We start from the raw sequence: 18,148 nt of genomic DNA, 5'->3' as shown, positions 1-18,148 counted from the left end.
TCCCAGGCTGAAGTCAGCCTCCCATCTCAGCCTCCCAGGTACCTGAGACTACAGGTGCACACCGCCGCGCCTGACTACTTTTTATATTTTTATTTTTATTTTTTTGGCAGACACAGGGTTTCACCATGTTACTCAGGCTGGTCTCAAACTCCTGGGCTCAGGGGATCCTTTCGCCTTGGCCTCCCAAAGTGCTGGGATTACAGGTGTGAGCCACCATGCCCGACCAGTTTTTTTTTTTTTTTTAGTTTGTTTCTTTGTTTTTTGAGACGCAGTTTTGCTCTGTCTCCCAGGCTGGAGTGTGGTGATGCAGTCATAGCTCACTGCAGCCTCAACTTCCTGGGTTCAAGCAGTCCTCCTAGCTCAGCCTCCCAAGTAGCTGGGACTACAGTGTGCGCCACCACACCTGGGTAATTTTTGTATTTTTTGTAGAGATAAGGTCTTGCTATGTTACCCAGGCTGGTCTTGAACTCCTGGTCTCAAGAGATACTCTTGCTTCAGCCTTTAAAAGTTCTGGGATTCACACGTGAGCCACCACGTCCAGCTTCCTGTTGTCTTTGAATTTATCTCCTGAGCAAGTCTTCCTCTGAGCACTGTGGAAAGGCACAGATCTGAGTGCAGGCGACAGAGGCTCCTGAGGAGGTCGCTGCCACCTCCCCAGTGAGCCTCCGCAACACCAGGAAGGGAGCCCCACCCACCAGCTCCAGCTCCAAGAGACGCAGATCTCTGCCTCCCCACCTGCCTCCCTAGCCCGTCTGTGCTGTCTGGCATCAAAACCAGGTCAGTGAGAGGGGGCGAGAGAAAAAGGACTTAGTAAGTGGCAAGGAAAGGAATTGAGCTTATTTTGAGCCTGTTGTGGGCACAGGGCTTCACTCTGTACACGTTCATTCCACAGATACTTAAGTACCCACTCTGTGCCCAGCACCATACAAAGCTCTGGGGATCCAACTGTGACCAAGGCAGCCAAGGGTCCCGCCTTCGCTGTGCTGACGTTCCAGTGCGGGTGGTGGGCAGTTAGCGTAAACAAACACATACAGTAACATCGGTGGTGATGGGTGCTTGGGGAAAATGAAGGGTAAGGGTAAGGGGAGGTAGGGTGGGCGTGCTTTGCCTAGGGAGGTTAGGAAGGCTTCTCAAGAAAGGGATGTGAGCAGAGGCTGAAGAGAGTGGGGCGGGGCCCGAGTTTCCACCTGAGGGTGCAGTGTGTACAAGGCCCTGAGGTGGACTGTCCTGGTGTGTCCTGGCACTGCTGAAGTGAAGTGCCTTCAGAGAAGCAAAGGGGGATAGTGCAGGCTGCGTAGGGTCCTGGGGCTGCTTTTACGCTGCACGGCGGTGGGTTCGAGCAGAGGGAGGGGTAGGAGCTGACTTAAGTGGTCACAGGGCTCCAGACTGCAGGAGGGGCGTGGGCAGAGTGCTGTCTGACTTCTTTCATTCTGTAACGTTCTCTCACCCCTTCTCTGCTGTATTTAGCAACAGTTCAGTCCTTTTCGTTGCTGAGTAGTGTTCTACTGTGGATCTACGTGTTTGTTTATCCATTCTCTCGTGGGTGGACTCCCGGTCTGTTAACCAGTTTGGGGTTACTGTGAGTATTGCCGCTGTCAGCATTCTAGTACAAGTCTTTTGTACGTACACTAATTTCTTTGAGAGGAATTGCTAGGTCATGGGGTAGGCATATATTGAGCTTTAATTTTGACTGCTTAACAGTTTTCCACAGTGGTTGAACCATTTTGCAACTCCCACCAATAGTGAGTAAGGGTTCCTCTGCATCCTTGCCAGCACCTGGCCTTGTCAGTTTTTAAAATTCGAGCCATCCCAAGTAGGTGGTTGTAATTTGCATTTCCCTGTAACTAATGAGATTATGTGTGTTTCTTGGTTGTGTGGGTGTCCTCTCCTGTGAGGTGCTCTTGCTCTTTTTACCTTGCCTCCCAGGTGGCTTGCCTTTAGTCAGCAGCTGCAGCTCTGGGCCAGGCCCTCAGAAGACTCATGCCCAGGCACCTTAGGAAGTAGTGAGTGGGGTGGGGCCGTGCAGGGACTCCCCTCGGCAGGGCGTGCTGCAGGGGTTCCACAGACAAGTCTCTGTCCCCCCGCCTGGTGTCCTCCGTCGGCAGCCCCCCAGTGAGCAGGCCATCTTCTTGGCTGCAGTGGCTGGTATTTCATCACCACAGGACTGCGTCACGAACACTTCAGATGAGGCGCCACCCTCAGTAGGAGGACAGGGAACGATCCAGGCGGGACGCAGGGGATCTTCAACTCCTCCGCCTGCTCTCCCTCCAGCTGTGCTGATTCCTTAGTTGCTGAGATGAGATTGTAAAAAGCAACTCTGTTGATCCCAGCAGCGGCCAGGGCCTCCACTGCTTCTCGGCTGGGAGACCCAAGGTAAACAGCTTCCCTTCTCTGAGCTTCTGTCCTCACCTGGGCATGGTCACCGACTGTCTGATGGGGTGTTGGGAACATTCAGGAGTGACTCCATGGGAGCACCGGCACCCTGCCCAAGGCCACGCAGCTGGCGGTGGCTCTCGGACTCTGGAACCCTGACCGCTCTTGGTCACGCCTGTCTGCCTTTGCTTCTCTCTGGAGTAACGGCAGCCGTGCGTTTGGCTGTTCACTGGGTACCACGCAGTAGGCCGAGTCCTGGGCCCACAGTGGGCGCTTTAGTGCTGCCAGTAGCCCCAGTGCTACTGCATCACGGGGGCCCTAAGAGTCAATGTCCGTGGGCTGCTGTGGGCCAGCGAGCGGGGAGATGGGACATGGAGCCCCGGTTCTATTCCCTCCACATCAGCCCTTCCTTTGGACTCTGAGTTCTCCCTCCCAGCGATGTGGGAAGTATTTTGAACTGAGCTTGCATCAGGGAAGGTGTGGTGTAGGTCCGTGTAGGGGATGGGCTTCTCTCAGTCCCAACCATAGCCCAGAAGGCCCTTGGTGTTCTCCCCTGTCCACCTCTCCCTGACTTTCCGCTCACCAGGCCTCCTCCTGCCTCAGGTCCTTGCATTTTGTGTTCCCCTGCTGAAATGAATTTCCTCATGTGTCTACACAGCTCACTCCCTCAGTTAACTCGGGCGTCTGCTCACAAGTCCCCCACACCAAGCTAACATCCTCTTCTTCCCACTCTCCAGCCTCCCCATCACCTGATGATTTGTGTCTCTGTGTATTTTTCTGCCCCTCCCACCAGACTGTGAGCCTCAGGAAGGCAGGGCTGTGTCTCAGTGACATTCTATTGCTGGTACCATCTGGAGCCTAGGATGCACCCCAGAAAAGATTGGTGTCGTGAAGAGAGTCTGGTAGTGTGTCCCTGGCTGTGTCTGTTCCCGGGGTGGGGATCCGTTGTGGGCATTTGGCCTCTTTCTTCCTTTGCTCATTAGATATCAGATGCTTTGCTGGTCCACTGCCTTAGCGTTTATGGGTGTTGGGAGGGTTGCTTCGAGGGTGCACAAAGCGCACACAGTGCAGCCTCTGAGGTGGGGAAGCCTTCCTGGAGGAGGCACTGGTTTAGCTGAGACCTCAAGGAAGAGGGAGAAGAATGCCCAGAAGGAGGCCCTGTCCCTGATGGAGGCCAGAGGGCAGTGCTTGAGTGACAGAAGCATAACACGGAGAGTGGGGTGGGGCAGAGAGGTTGGAGAGGTCAATGTCATGGTCCTTAGCCTTTCCCGAGGGCTTTCTAGGTGCACGTCTCAGCTCATGCACCTGGAACGCAGGGCAGCAGAGGCCAGGTCCTGAAGGGTCTTGGATCCTCAGCTGAGGAGTTTGGCTGTTTTCCTCGTAACACCGGGGAGCCACAAAGGGTTTTGAGCAGGAGAAAGGCTCAGCGTTGAGGATCCCTCTAGCTGCTGAATGTGGGGTGAGTGGGAAGGGAGCAAGAGTGGAGCGTAGGAACTCGGGGAAGAGGTGGGGGCAGACCCGACTAGAGCCAGGCCGCCGGCAGGATGGGGAGAGGTGGTCATGTTAGAGGTTGACGCACAGAACAGTGAGAGATATAGAAATACATACATATTTATGTTTTTTGAGACAGGGTCTCATTCTGTCACCCAGGCTGGAGTGCAGTGGTGCGATCAAGGCTCACTGCAGCTTTGACCTCCCAGGCTCGAGTGATCCTCCTGCCTCAGCATCTCGAGTAGCTGACATTTCAGGTGCACACCGCCATGCCTGGCTAATTTTTTAATTTTTAATTTTTTTGTAGAAAAAATTACATAGACAGGTTCTCACTACGTTGCCCAGGCAGATCTCAAACTCCTGGGCTCAAGGGATTCTCCTGCCTTCCTCCCAAAGTGTTGGGATTATAGGCGTGAGCCACTGCCCAGCTGAGATGTGGGGATGTTGAGGATGGAGAGTCTGGCAGTCCTGTGTGTTGGGGTTGTGGGGTGCCGGGCATGTTGCTGGCGAGGGGAGCCCCTTATTGCTGCTCCCAGCCTCACATCATTGCCTTTGCAGCTTGGAGCTCGGAATGTGATTTCTCACCCTCCTGTTTACTTCCCTGTCATTGTCCATCTTGTCTTTCCTCCCGCTTCCTCCCACTTACCTCCCTTCCTTCTGCCTGGGGCCTGGGCAGCCTGCCACTGTCACATGCCAGGCAGTAGTGTGTCCGGCCCACCAGCTCCCCTGGGGCACGAGAGAAAGCTGATGCCCACGGTGTCCCTAGAGCCAGCTGCCACTTCTCTGGGGGCCACCGTAGCTCCCGACCTGCTGTCCGCAAATAACCCCAGGCTGGGAAAGGCAAAGGCGCCTTGGTCTCTGTGGACCCTGGCCAGGCCCCAGGCTCCAGGTAGGGGCCCAGCTGGCGCTGCCTTGCGCCCTCCTCCCCTCTGCTCCGGGAACCTGAGACGAAGCAGTGGCCTCGGCGTCCCTCAGTCTGTCGGTTGCTGGTCCCTGAGGACAGAAGTGGAGGTCTTGGGGTAGGGACCAGGGCCTTGGTCAAGCCCCCGGGACTGGCTTCTAGGCCCCAGACCGTGTATACGCAGTAGGTTGCTTTCTTGTTCAAGATCTTGGGCTGTCTGAGACCTGTCTTTATTCTATCATCTGACCGGGGGAGGGAGGCCGCTGAGGCTTGGGGAGTGGCGTGGGATGGCATTGGGGGACGGGAGTGTGCTTAGTTTGTTGAAGGTGGCAGGTTGGTGGCTTCCTGTTTTGGAAAGAAGGGAGGGGGAGGAGAGAGAGAGAAGAGTGCGTGTGTGTGTGTGTGTGTGTGTAAGATGGGACAGGCAGATGCTGGTGGTTCTGTGTGCGCGTGTGTGCACGTGTGTGTGTGTGTGTGTGTAAGATGGTGAGGGGACAGGCAGATGCTGGTGGTTCTGTGTGCGCATGTGTGCACGTGTGTGTGCGTGTGTGTAAGATGGTGAGGGGACAGGCAGATGCTGGTGGCTTTGCGCACTCCCTCAGGTGCCCTGGGCTGTCTGATTCATACTGGGTTACCTCAGTGTTGGGCCATAGGAGTGACACGGGGGACAGGGCACGGCTACCTCGATGCTCGCTCAGTCAGGAGTGACTGTGGGTGGAGGGGCCACCTCCCCCCAGCATGAGTGTCCTGAGTTCGGGGTCTGGCCTGCGCTTAGGCCAGGGAGCTCTGCTTCCCCAGATTGGGGTCTCTGGGGACATGGCCACATCTCTCTGCTCAGAATGGATCCCTGAGAGCAGGGCTCCACGCCACCCTTGCTGGCCTTACCCTTTGCCGAGTGGGCAGAGCAGCCAGAGGGCCTCAGAGCTCGGTGTCCTCAGGGAAGGGGCTGGTGTGGAATCCCCTCCCACCCTGACCAGCTCCTCTCTTGTCTTGCAGACTGTGCCCTGTCCACAGCGCCTCCTGCATGTCCTGCTGCCCTGAGCTGTCCCGAGCTAGGTGACAGCGTGCCACGCTGCCACCATGAACGAGGTGTCTGTCATCAAAGAAGGCTGGCTCCACAAGCGCGGTAAGAGGCCGCTTTTGCCCGCCAGATTGCTTCCTTCTCCCACGCTGGCTCCTCGTGGAAGCTGTGCCCCGAGAGGCAGAGGCAGAGGGTCTTACCAGCCTGAGGAGCCAGCATTCCGCAGCCCCAGACCCACAGCTGCTTATGCCCCTGTTTCATGGACTCCTTCAGCGGTCACCTGGGCAGGAGAGTGGGGATCTGCCTGTGCATGAGTGAGCTCATTCATAGCCCCATTTTATAGATGAAGAAACTGAGGGCCAGAGAGGGGAAGTCACATCACTGAAGTAACACAGTGAGGCAGTATTCAGCATTCATTCAGTTAGCAAGTATTCACTCTCTGTGTGCTGTGCCAGGTAGCCCTGGGCTCCAGGACACAGTGGTCCTCTGATGGAGCTTACGTTCCAGTGGGGGTGGGGCAGACAGTAAATAAGTAGACATGGAATGTTGAGGTGGCGAGTGCTGGGGTGAAAAGTGGGAACTGTGAGTGAGGGCAGTGGGCTGGGGGCGGGGGGGAATGGAGAGGCTGCCCTGAGGAAAGGGCAGTGATCAGAGACCTGGAGCCTGGAGGAGGTGAGGCACTGGCTGGGCAAGGGTGTCCCAGGGAGAGGGACAGCAAGGACAGAGGCTCCCAGGTGGGGATGTGCCTGGTGTTTTCTGGTAACAGCGTGGCTGGCGCAGTGTGAGCGAGGGCGAGCTGGGGGAGGCAAGCAGGGGAGCAACGCAGGGTCCAGCCATGTCGCGCCCGCAGGCCATGGAAAAGGACCTTGGCTTTGGCACTCCAGACAAGAGCAACCCTGTGATGTCGTGAGCTGATGCATGATCTAATCCATTTGTACTAGTGGGGAGCTGAGGTCCCCTTTTAGTGAAGTTAGGACAGGAAAGAGACCCTTTTTGACCCCAGGGCTGTTTGTCCCCAAGTGGCTGCCAAGCAAGACTGGGAGGCAGATGGGGAGAAGTGCCACGTGCTGAGAGACGACTTTGTCCCGGGCCAGCTTCCATGGGCCTCCCCCCTGGGAGGAAGGGCCCCAGGTGTGGGGGTGGCTGCCCTGTGAGCACTTGCATTCATTCAGCAAACACGAGCTGAGCAGCGCCTGTGGGCCAGGCACCGTTCTAGGTTCCGGGGTCCAGCAGTGAGCCAAACAGGCAAACAGCCCATCCTCGTGTTGGTGTCTTGGGCGCTGATGGGGAGGCAGACAGCTCACAGGCAGCCAAGCGTGTCACACGGTGGCGCGAGCCATGGAGGAAAAACAAGCAACGTGAGGATGGGAGGGCCTGAGGCAGACGGTGGCCAGAGGGGGCTTCGCTGAGAAGGGGGCATCTGAATAAAGGCCTGAAGGAAGTCGGGGAGTGAGCCTCACAGTTATGCCAGAGGCGACAGCCAGTGAGTCCTGAGTAAGTGATCTTGTTCAGAGAGGAGCAGGAGGCTGATGGCGCTGGCGCCACAGGCATCGGGAAGAGCCGTGCATCCTGCACTGTACCAGCCTGCAGACAGGGAGCAGCGATGAGGGATGGAGGCCCCTTCCTGGGAGCAGTCTCCGCACCTGACTGAGCAGAGGAGATTGGTTTCCTGCTGCTCTTTCTGGACAGAGATGGCTTTCAAGGTCCCTTGGCCTAGTCCCCCAGCCTGAGCCTGGAGTTTGGGGTTGTCGATGGAGCTTCCTGAGCCTTGGCAGCTATCAAGGTTCTAACCTTGGTTCGCTGCTTCCTCTTGGTGTAACTGTGGGCAAGCCATGTCACCTCACTGAGCCTTGGTTTCACATCCGTAAAGTGGGTTAACGAGCCAGACCTCTGATGTCATCAGCTCTACGAGGGTAGGCATTTTCATGGGGCTTCTTCACAGTGGTATCCCCAGCACGTCTAAAAATGGTGGGCATATAGTAGGCACTCAGTAAATGGTTGAATGAATGTTTGGCATGGTGAGTGGGTGGTATGCTAGTACACAGGGTCATGGGCTCCTGTCCCGTGGCCTGCGCGTGCGGAGGCTGTGGCTCACTAGGCTGGACTGTGAGAGCCTTGGGATGGGTGCGGAACTGTCGGAGGGGCAGGGGTTACTGATGGTATTACATGAGTCTTGGCCTCTCTTGAGTCTTGAGTGTCCCCATTCATGTTACAAGGGGCCAGATGACCCAGCCACAGGCCTGCTCTGTCATCTGGGATGGCCTAACTCTGACACACCTGTGTCAGGTTTGTACCCTACACACACGCATGTGCACACCTGCACTCTTTGGCCTTTTCAGTGCCCATGTTTCTGAGTAGCAGCTGGCAGAGGTGGGCAAGGTGAGGTGGGCCCTGGGGTGCCCGGCCTTGGGGTGATATATTCTATATTTAACTTTTTGAAGAAGGAGCTGCACCATTTTATATTCCCACCAGCAGTCCATGAGGGTGTCAGTTTATATCCTTGCCAACACTTGTTTTTTTTCATTACAGCCATCCTTGGGCATGTAAAGTTGTACCTCATTGTGTGTGTGTGTGTGTGTGTGTTTTCTTTTTTCGAGACAGAGTCTTGCTCTGTCTTCCAGGCTGGAGTGCAGTGGCGCGATCTCAGCTCACTGTAACCTCCGCCTCCTGGGTTCAAACAATTCTCAGGCCGCAGCCTCCCAAGCACTGGGACTATAGGTGTGCACCACCATGCCCGGCTAACTTTTGTATTTTCAGTAGAGATGGGATTTGACCATGTTGACCAGGCTGGTTGTGAACTGTTGGCCTCAAGTGATCTGCCTGCCTCGACCTCCCTAAGTGCTGGGATTACAGGTGTAAGCCACCCCGCCTAGCCTTCATTGTGATTTTGATTTATGTTTGCCGGATGACTAATGATGCTGAACATCTTTTCATCTCTCTGTTGACCATTTGTGTATCTTTGGAGGAATGTCTATTTGAGTCCTTTGCTCATTTTAAAATCAGGCTGTTTGTCTTTTTGTTGTTGGCATTGTAAGAGTTCTTTATGTATTCTGGTTAATAGACCCTTATTAGATTTCCAGGTATTTCCACCCCTTCTGTAGGATATCTTTTTACTTTCCTGACAGTGTCCTTTCATGCACAAAGGTTTTTAATTTTGATGAGTTCACTTTAAGTTTTTCTTTTGTTGCTTGTGCATTTGGTGTCATCTAAGAATTCATTGCCAAATTTAAAGTAATGAGATTTACTCATATGTATTCTTAGACGTTTTTTGTAGTTTTAGCTCTTAGATTCAGGTCAATTCATTTTGAGTTTATTTTTGTGTATGGTTTGTAGTAGGGGTCCAACTCCATTCTTCTGAATGTGGATATCCAGTTGCTTCAGTTTCTTCATCTGCAGAATAGGGATAAGATTGTGAGGATAGGCTACTCTGGGCACATTGCCTATGGGTCACTGTTCCCTGCTCCGCAAGGAACAGTATTTAAATTAACAAAAAATATTGTAAGGATATGTTTTCTTCTAGGTTCCTTTTCTTTCGTTTTGAAAAAATATAGTCTCTTTGTTGAAGAAACTATTCTTTTCCATTGAATGATCTTGGCACCTGTGTTGAAAATCAATTGAGTGTAGATATTTGGCTTTATTTTTTGGCTCTGAATTCTCTTCCATTGGTCTGTATGGCTGTCCTTATACTGCACTGTTTTGATTACTGTAGCTTTGTATAGTAAATTTGAAATTGGAAAGTATTTAACTTTATTCTTCTTTTTCAGTATTATTTTGGCTCTTTGAGGCCTTTTGAAATTCCATGTGAATGTGAGGATTGACTTTTCTATTTCTGAAAAAAGAAAAAGCCTGTTGGAATTTTGATAGGGTTGGCATTGAATCTGTATATTTCTTTGGGTAGTATTGCCATCTTAACAATATTGTCTTCTCATCCATGAACATAGCATATCTTTACATTTATGTAGATCTCTAATTTCTTTCTTTTTTTTTTTTTTTGAGACAGAGTCTTGCTCTGTGCCCCAGGCTGGAGTGCAGTGGCGCGATCTTGGCTCACTGCAAGCTCCGCCCCCCCGGGTTCACGCCATTCTCCTGCCTCAGCCTCCCGAGTAGCTGGGACTACAGGCACCCGCCACCTCGCCCAGCTAATTTTCTTGTAATTTTAGTAGAGACGGGGTTTCACCGTGTTAGCCAGGATGGTCTCGATCTCCTGACCTCGTGATCCGCCCATCTCTGTCTAATTTCTTTAAACAGTGTTTTGTAGTATACAAGCCCTTCACCACCTTGGTTAAGTATTTTTTTGGAGGCTTTTGTAAATTATTATTATTATTTTTTTAAGAGCTAGGGTCTTGCTCTGTCACCAGGTTGGACTGCAGTGGCACCATCATGGCTTGAGTTTCTTGGGCTCAGGTAGTTCTCCCATTTCAGCCTCCTGAGTAGCTGGGACTTCAGGCACACACCACCACTCCTGGCTAATTAAAAAAAATTTTTTGTGGAGACTGGATCTCACTATGTTGCCCAGGCTGGTCTCAGACTCCAGACTTAAGCCTGCCTCAACCTCCTAAAGTACTAGGATTTTATAGGTGGGAGCCACTGTGCTGGCCTTTAATAGCAATGTTTTTTTTTTTTTTTTTTTTTTTTGAGACAGAGTCTCGCTCTGCCGCCCAGGCTGGAGTGCAGTGGCGTGATCTTGGCTCACTGCAAGCTCCGCCTCCCGGGTTCACGCCATTCTCCTGCCTCAGCCTCCCGAGTAGCTGGGACTACAGGCGCCCGCCACCTCGCCCGGCTAGTTTTTTTGTATTTTTTAGTAGAGACGGGGTTTCACCGTGTCAGCCAGGATGGTCTTGATCTCCTGACCTCGTGATCCGCCCGTCTCGGCCTCCCAAAGTGCTGGGATTACAGGCTTGAGCCACCGCGCCCGGCCTTAATAGCAATGTTGAGGTAAAATTGATGCATTACATTATTCATCTATTTTCAAGTATACAGTTCAGTGGCTTTTAGTGTATTCAGAGTTGTGCATCCGTCACCATAGTCAGTTTGCTTTTGTTTTTGTTTTTGTTTTTTTTGAGACGGAGTTTCGCTCTTGTTGCCCAGGCTGGAGTGCAATGGTGCGATCTCAGCTCACTGCAACCTCCGCCTCCCGGGTTCAAGGAGTCTCTGCCTCAGACTCATAAGTAGCTGGGATTACAGGCGTGCACCACCATGCCTAGCTAATTTTGTATTTTTAGTAGAGACGGGGTTTCTCCATGTTCGTCAGGCTGGTCTTGAACCCTCGACCTCAGGTGATCCACCTGCCTCGGCCTCCCAAAGTGCTGGCATTACAGGCGTGAGCCACCATGCCAGGCCCTACTTTTCATCTCTATAGGTTTGCCTATTCTTGACATTTTGTATAAATGGAATCATAATGATATGTGGTCCCTTTGTGACTGGCTTTTTTCACTTAGCATGAGTTACGGTTCTTCCACATGGCAGCACGTCTCAGTACTTCATTTCTTTTTATGACAGAATGGTTTTCCATTGTATGGATCTGCCACATTTTGTTTATCCATTCGTTGTTGTGGACATTAGGGTTGTTTCCACTTGATGGCTTTTATGAATAACGCTGTTGCGGACATTTGTGTGTAAGGTTTTGTGTTTCACCATCTCCTTTTAATCCTTAGCAGCTCTCTAAGGAGTGGGTTCGTGTGTGTGTGTGTGTGTGTGTAGGGTTCTTGGATATTCGTGGTGAAGAACAGTTGGAAGGAGTCAAGGGGTGCTGGGAGGGTGTGGCAGCAGTGCCAACCCCCGGCACAGAGGTGTTTTGGCATTTGATCTACCTGCACAGCTTTATTGGTGAGTCCCAGTCTGTGGGATTTGGCCTTACAGGGCCACAGGGCAAGTGTGTTTGGAAGCCTGGGCCTCCCCTGGGACTAGGCCAGGAGCTGGCACAGACAGCTTGCTCCTGCAACTGCCAGGAGGCAACTGGTGCCCCAGGGCACTGCCGTTGGCACCTTCCTGCCAGGCATGACCTGTGGATCACCCGGGCTCAGCCCAGCGCCCCAGCCTGCGTCAGCAGGGGCCACCTGGAGGGCTCCTCTGGGAGAGGCATTCTCATGTGTCCCCCGCACCCCCCCGCCCCGTGGTACCCCTTGTGAGTCACCATCACACTGGGCCTCCTGCCACCCACCTGGGACATCGCTCAACCTTGTCCTAACCTCTCTCCCTCCCCTCCTGCCTCATTTCAGGTGAATACATCAAGACCTGGAGGCCACGGTACTTCCTGCTGAAGAGCGACGGCTCCTTCATTGGGTACAAGGAGAGGCCCGAGGCCCCTGATCAGACCCTTCCCCCCTTAAACAACTTCTCTGTAGCAGGTGTGTCTTGGGATGAGTGAGTGGGTCAGTGTTCTGGTGCTCACAGAATGGCTGGCAGGTCTTAGGGGCTCGTGGGACTTGGTCATTGAGCCTTGGGCCTCTCCTGGGCCTTCCTGCCCTTGGATCCATTTTCGCCCTTCCCCTGCTCTCCCTCCTTGTTAGCTGGCCAGGTGGGGCTGTCCTGCGGGGAGATGCAGAGTGGGAGGGAGGGAGAAGCCAGGGCACTTGCCCACACCCAGCCCCATGCATCGCCTCCTTGTGGTGCCAGCTTCTGTCGGCCAGGCCTTGGGGTCCCCAGCTGGTGGCAGGTGCCTCCCATCCTGCGCTTTGGTAACAGCCTCCATCTTCTGTCCCTCGGACGTAGAGGGGTCTCAGCTTCCCACTCAGCCGGTCACAGGGCTGGCCTCGCAACATCTGTCCCTCCGTGATACCCAAAGGGATGCCTTCCAACCAGACCCTGGCAGTGAAGTTTCACAAGCCCCAAGCCCTTGACTGAGCCTTGGAGAATACAGTCCTATCGACACCTCTGCCCCTTTCCTCCTCCTTCCTTCCTTGCTGACCTGATGGGTCACCATGTCCTGTTGTTCTGCCTGCTAAGAACATTACAGAGGCACCCCCATCTCCACCGCCAGGGCCTTAGCTCACACCACCGTCCTCTCCTGCCATGCACTGGAACCCAGCATCCGTCCCATGCTGCTCTGCGTGAAGCGTTTTCCTGGTTGCTCTCCACATGTGCTGGTGACCCTGACACATCTGTTCCCAGCCTCAGTGTCTCGTTAGAACTCACAGCCTGTCCCAGGCTGCTCCTTGGACACATCTCCCCGAGTGTCTTCTAGGTCCCTCATACCTGCCACATCCCAACCTGACCGTCAGGCCTCTCCCAGCTTTCTATTCCTGTCTCTGTCTCATGGACAGCAGGCCAAGAGGCCTGGGCCTGGTCCTCAGTGCCCTCTCCCCGTGGCCTGTCTGCAGGGCTCCACTTTGGTGTGGCCCCACCCTCCCTAGCTGGCTCCCCACCTCCCTGGCCTTCTGACTTTCAGTCTCACCCTCTGCATGGCAACCAGAGGGATCAGTCTCAATCTGTTTGTGTCCCTACCCTATCTAAAGCCTTCTGTGGCTCCCTGCTGCCCAGAGGACAAAGTCCAGATTCTTTCCCATGGCCTCCAAGGCCCTGCCTGGCTGGCCCCAGCCCACCTCTCCAGGCCTGTCTCTCACTTACCCCTCCTTACCCTTGGAGCAGAATTGGCCACCCGCTGAGGATGTTGAACCTCCTCTCACCTCTGGGCGTCTGTTCTCCATGTACCCTCTAAGTTCCCTTTTCCTTCAGGGCTTAGTTCAGAGAAGCTGCTTCCTCTGGGAAGTCCCCCCATTCCCCAGGCTGGGTTGGATGCTGCCTCTTAGCTTCTGCACACCTCTGGGCTTGTCCCCATCGCGGCCCTGTCTGTGGAGCCATCACTCTCTGGTGGGCTCCTCTCCTTCCACACACACACTAGACCCTGAGCCCCGTGAGAGCAGGGCCAGGGCTGTCTCAGTCCCTAGAGTGTCCCCAGCACCATCTGGCATGGGGCTGGGCCTGTGGGAGGTGGCTCGGGCACTTTGGGATGCAGGCTGGCAGGGCTGTCCCCTCAGCCCCCTGCTGTCTACTCCCTCTGCCTGCAGAATGCCAGCTGATGAAGACCGAGAGGCCGCGGCCCAACACCTTCGTCATACGCTGCCTGCAGTGGACCACAGTCATCGAGAGGACCTTCCACGTGGATTCTCCAGACGAGAGGTGAGTCTGGGCCTCTGTGTGGCTACCGTTGAGAGGGACCAAGCCTGGTGTGAGGAGGAAAGGTACAGATGGAGATTTTCCCTGGGACCCTACATAGGGGTTTCCAGTCTGCAATTCTGTTGGGGGGGGTCTCCCCAGCTGGGGCTGTGAAGAACTGGGGTTCTTAGTCTGAAGACCCTACTCTGCCCTCAGACTTGCGGGTGCATTGGAATCACAGGCAGAGCTCATGAAAAGTCCAGACCGCTGGGCTTCGCTTCAAGACCTGTGACTACTTGGAGATCTGCCCAGGGTCAGGGAACTACATTCTTTTTTTTTTGAGATGGAGTTTCACTCTTGTTGCCCAGGCTGGAATGCAGTGGCATGATCTCGGCTCACTGCAACCTCCACCTCCCAAGTTCAAGCGATTCTCCTGCCTCAACCTCCTGAGTAGCTGGGATTACAGGCGTGCACCACTATGCCCAGCTTAGTTTTTGTATTTTTAGTAGAAAAAGGGCTTCTCCACGTTGGCCAGGCTGGTCTCAAACTCCTGACCTCAGGTGATCCACCTGCCTTGGCCTCCCAAAGTGCTGGGATTACGGGTGCGAGCCACCATACCCGACCTTCTTTTTTTATTTTTATTTTTATTTTTATTTATTTATTTTTTTTTTGAGACGGAGTCTCGCTCTGTCGCCCAGGCTGGAGTGCAGTGGCCGGATCTCAGCTCACTGCAAGCTCCGCCTCCCGGGTTCACGCCATTCTCCTGCCTCAGCCTCCCGAGTAGCTGGGACCACAGGTGCCCGCCACCACGCCCGGCTAGTTTTTTGTATTTTTTAGTAGAGACGGGGTTTCACCGTGTTAGCCAGGATGGTCTCGATCTCCTGACCTCGTGATCCGCCCGTCTTGGCCTCCCAAAGTGCTGGGATTACAGGCTCGAGCCACTGCGCCCGGCCTTTTTATTTTTATTTTTCCAGACGGAGTCTTGCTCTGTTGCCTAGGCTGGAGTGCAGTGGCACCATCTCAGCTCACTGCAACCTCCGCCTCCCAGGTTCAAGTGATTCTCCTGCCTCAGCCTCCCGAGTATCTGGGATTACAGGCACATACCACCACACCTGGCTAATTTTTGTATTTTTAGTAGAGACGGGATTTTGCCATGTTAGCCAGACTGGTCTCAAACTTCTGGCCTCAAGTTATCTGCCTGCCTCGGCCTCCAAAGTGCTGAGATTACAGGCGTGAGCTATCCTGCCTGGCAGGAACTACGTTCTTAATGAGCATCTCTATTGATTTTGAGGCAGGTGGTCCAGAGAGTCATTTTAAAAAGATCAATTTAGTAATCAGACGAGATGATAAAGACTCATCTATTTCAAAACTGAAACAGTGTAAGGTGGAGCTTCCCCCACCCTGCCCTTTCCGTCCACCTCCCCGCCCCCCAGTTAATCACTGTTCTTAGGTGCCGTCGAAGAGCAGAGGGAGACCTTTGTGCCCTGCTGCCCTTTTTTTTTTTTTTTTTTTAAATACAAAAGGTCGCATTGTACATGCTTCTGGACTTGCTTTTCCCTTAGTGTACCTTGGAGAATTTGCCTTGATATATGGAGAGATGCGGCTGCTTTGTTCATGTTTTACTTTCCCTTTTTTTTGGACAATTGGATATGCGTGTCCCAAGTGTGTTTATTTAGCTGTTCTTTATTGTGCTTTCGGCTTTTGGCTCATTATAAGCAATGCTGCAGTGAAATAGCCATGTCTGTCTTGTTCGATGTGTGCACAGGTAGACCTGTGTGACGAGTGCTTAGATGCAGGATTGCCGAGTCACTGGGAAAATGAGTTTGTAGTTTTGCAAAGTTTCCATTAGGCGATGTCTGAGAGTGCCCCCGTGGCCTTGTGTTTTCACACATTTGGATTTGTACCAGTCTGAACAGTGGAAAAATTCAGCACCTTGGGGTGTTTAACTTTCCTTTCTTTCTCTGTGGATGAGTTTGACCCTCAAGGGCCATGTGAGTTTCCTATTCTGAACTGTCTATATTGTCTATTTTTCTGTTGGATAGTTGGTCTTTTTCTTATTTATGTATTAGCTCTTTATATATTAAGGAGCTTAGTCCTTTGTAATCAGTGGGAAATGTTTCTTTTTCCCACTTTGTCCTTTTGGAGCTCACTTTGAGAAACAGTCTTCTAGCTTATCTATGGAGTAAGGTTTCAGCAGACCTTCTGGAGAGCCCTAAAATAGTGCTGTCCAAGAACACTTCCGGCCATTGTGGAAATGCCCTGTGTCTGCACTGTCCAGTAGGCACCGTTGCCGATTGCCTGTGCCAATTGCCTGTGCTGACTGCTTGTGCCGATTGAGCATTTGAAATACAGCCACCGAGGAATGGATTTCTTTAGTTTATTTTAATTGATTTAAATAGCCACATATGGCTAGTGGCTACCTTCTTGGACAGTACAGCTCAGGAGCCCACAGTATCATGAGACTTGTTACTATAATCTATACTATAATTATCGTTGCATATCCTCCCAAGGTAAAAAATATACTTGCCCCACTGAGGGGAACAAAATTACCATTTCAAGCCAGCTGAGGTGCTACTCAGTTGAAAACTATGGACCAAAACATGAATGGCCAATAAAAACAGATCAAAACCAGTAGGTGTATAGGTCCTGGGTGTTGGGGGCTGGGTTTTGAAGACTGGATAGGAGTTGGCCATGGAGATAGCAAGGAAGAAAGTTCAGAAGGGACAGCATATGCAAAGGCCTGGAGGTGAAATAGCTCATACATCCCAGCCACCACAGGGGGTTCTGTGTCACTAGAGAACCAAGGGGCCAGGAATGTTGGAAGAGGGGAAGTGGAGGCGCTCGAAGCTGGAGAGCTCAGCCAAGGCCTTGGACTCCAGTTGGAGATCCCCACAGGGCTTGGCAGGTGCTTAATAAATTGGGATTTGTCCCAGGGTTGTTACACGATGCAGGGGGATGATAAACAGGAGCGGCTGATGCAGCAGTACCTGGCATAGTTTGCCAGCCTGGAATGGGAGCAGGGAGCCAGCAAAGTGTTTTAGTAGGCAGGAGAGATGGTCTTGTTTCCATTTTCACAAGACAACATGCCCTTTCCTTTACCCAGATTCTGTAGGCTGGAGAGCCCCACCTGCCTTTTCTTCTTGGTACCTGCTGCTGTTGGCAAAGAGAAAACTGCTGGAACTACTAAGAGACCAGGTCCCAGATTTCTGACCTTAACTGTGGATGGGTGGAGGGGGTGAGCCAGAAACCCAGCAAGAGGGAGGCCCCCTCCACTCTGCCCCTGGCTGACTGATGCTGTCCTCACAGCTCTGGCCCACATAGGCTGATGTCAGCTGGCCTCTCTTAAGCCTGGGGGGGAGGCAGGGGTTGCAGGGTAGGTGGGTGCCGGTTGGTGACTGCTTGTTGGCGAGGTGCTGCAGCACCTCCTCACTGGGCTCCTGGTTGCCTCTCCAGCTTGAGAGACCCTCCTCCCTGTCCCCCACTTCACTGCAGACGTGTTTCACTTGGAGAAAAGTTGAAAGAATAGTATAATGAATGGACGTCCAGGTGCCCCACTCCTAGACTCTGCAGGCCTGCATTCACCGTGTCTGCCTCATCTGGGTGTGTTTTATGCTGAACTTGAACTTGTGTTCTTACTTAGTGACACTTCTTAGTGTCACTAAGGACTTTCTCCTACAGAATCATGATGCTGTCACGCCTGAGATGATGATAATTTTTGTTTACTAGTAACTTCTCCTTATCCATGCCATACTTGAATTTCTTTAGTTACCTTTTGAAGGATATGCAACCTTTAGAACATTGTTTTTCAAACCAGGATTCATTCAAGGTACATGTCTCTTTGACTTGTTTTATTTAATGTAGTCCAGCCCTTTGTCTTTTTTTTTCCTCCCCGAAACATTGATTTTTTATTTATTTATTATTTTTTTAACAAGCCAGGCTAGTTGTCTTGTAGAATGTCACACCTTCTGGGTGTGTCATATTATTGCCTTTTGGTGTTGTTTACTTTTGTTCCCCATGTCTGTATTTCTTGTAAACTAGAATTAGGCCTAAAACAGGGTTGACAAACTAGGGCCCTGCCTTCCATTTTTGTAAATAAAGTTTTATTGGAACATGACCATGTCCATTTGTTCATGAATAGTCTGACTGCTTTTGGCTTACTATGGCTGAGTTAAGTAGTTGTGACAAAGACTGGCTTGCAAAGCCTAAAAAATTTAAATAATTGGTCCTTTTAAATTTTTAATTAAAATTTTTTTTTTTTTTTTTTTTTG

At 52.3% G+C, this 18,148-nt stretch overlaps 1 protein-coding gene across 22 annotated transcripts in view; it reads left to right on the top strand.

The window, feature by feature from the left end:
- AKT2 (AKT serine/threonine kinase 2) overlaps window positions 1-18,148 on the top strand; it is a 50,901-nt gene that overhangs the window by 13,953 nt on the left and 18,800 nt on the right. For 11 of the 22 annotated variants that reach the window (XM_045380201.3, XM_065534363.2, XM_074023524.1 and 8 more), the window contains 3 exons: window positions 5,762-5,891; window positions 12,005-12,133; window positions 13,793-13,904. In XM_045380201.3, the coding sequence (XP_045236136.1) occupies window positions 5,846-5,891; window positions 12,005-12,133; window positions 13,793-13,904 (287 nt within the window). In that variant the 5' untranslated portion in view covers window positions 5,762-5,845. Of the gene's footprint in view, window positions 1-2,162; window positions 2,374-4,610; window positions 4,754-4,837; window positions 4,949-5,761; window positions 5,892-12,004; window positions 12,134-13,792; window positions 13,905-18,148 lie in introns of those variants that run through there. The other 11 variants (XM_065534362.2, XM_074023516.1, XM_074023513.1 and 8 more) reach the window with 5 other exon arrangements.

This window comes from Macaca fascicularis, chromosome 19, assembly GCF_037993035.2.
Source record: "Macaca fascicularis isolate 582-1 chromosome 19, T2T-MFA8v1.1".
Classification (NCBI taxonomy): domain Eukaryota; kingdom Metazoa; phylum Chordata; class Mammalia; order Primates; family Cercopithecidae; genus Macaca; species Macaca fascicularis.
This window is presented reverse-complemented; position numbering and strand designations above follow the sequence as displayed.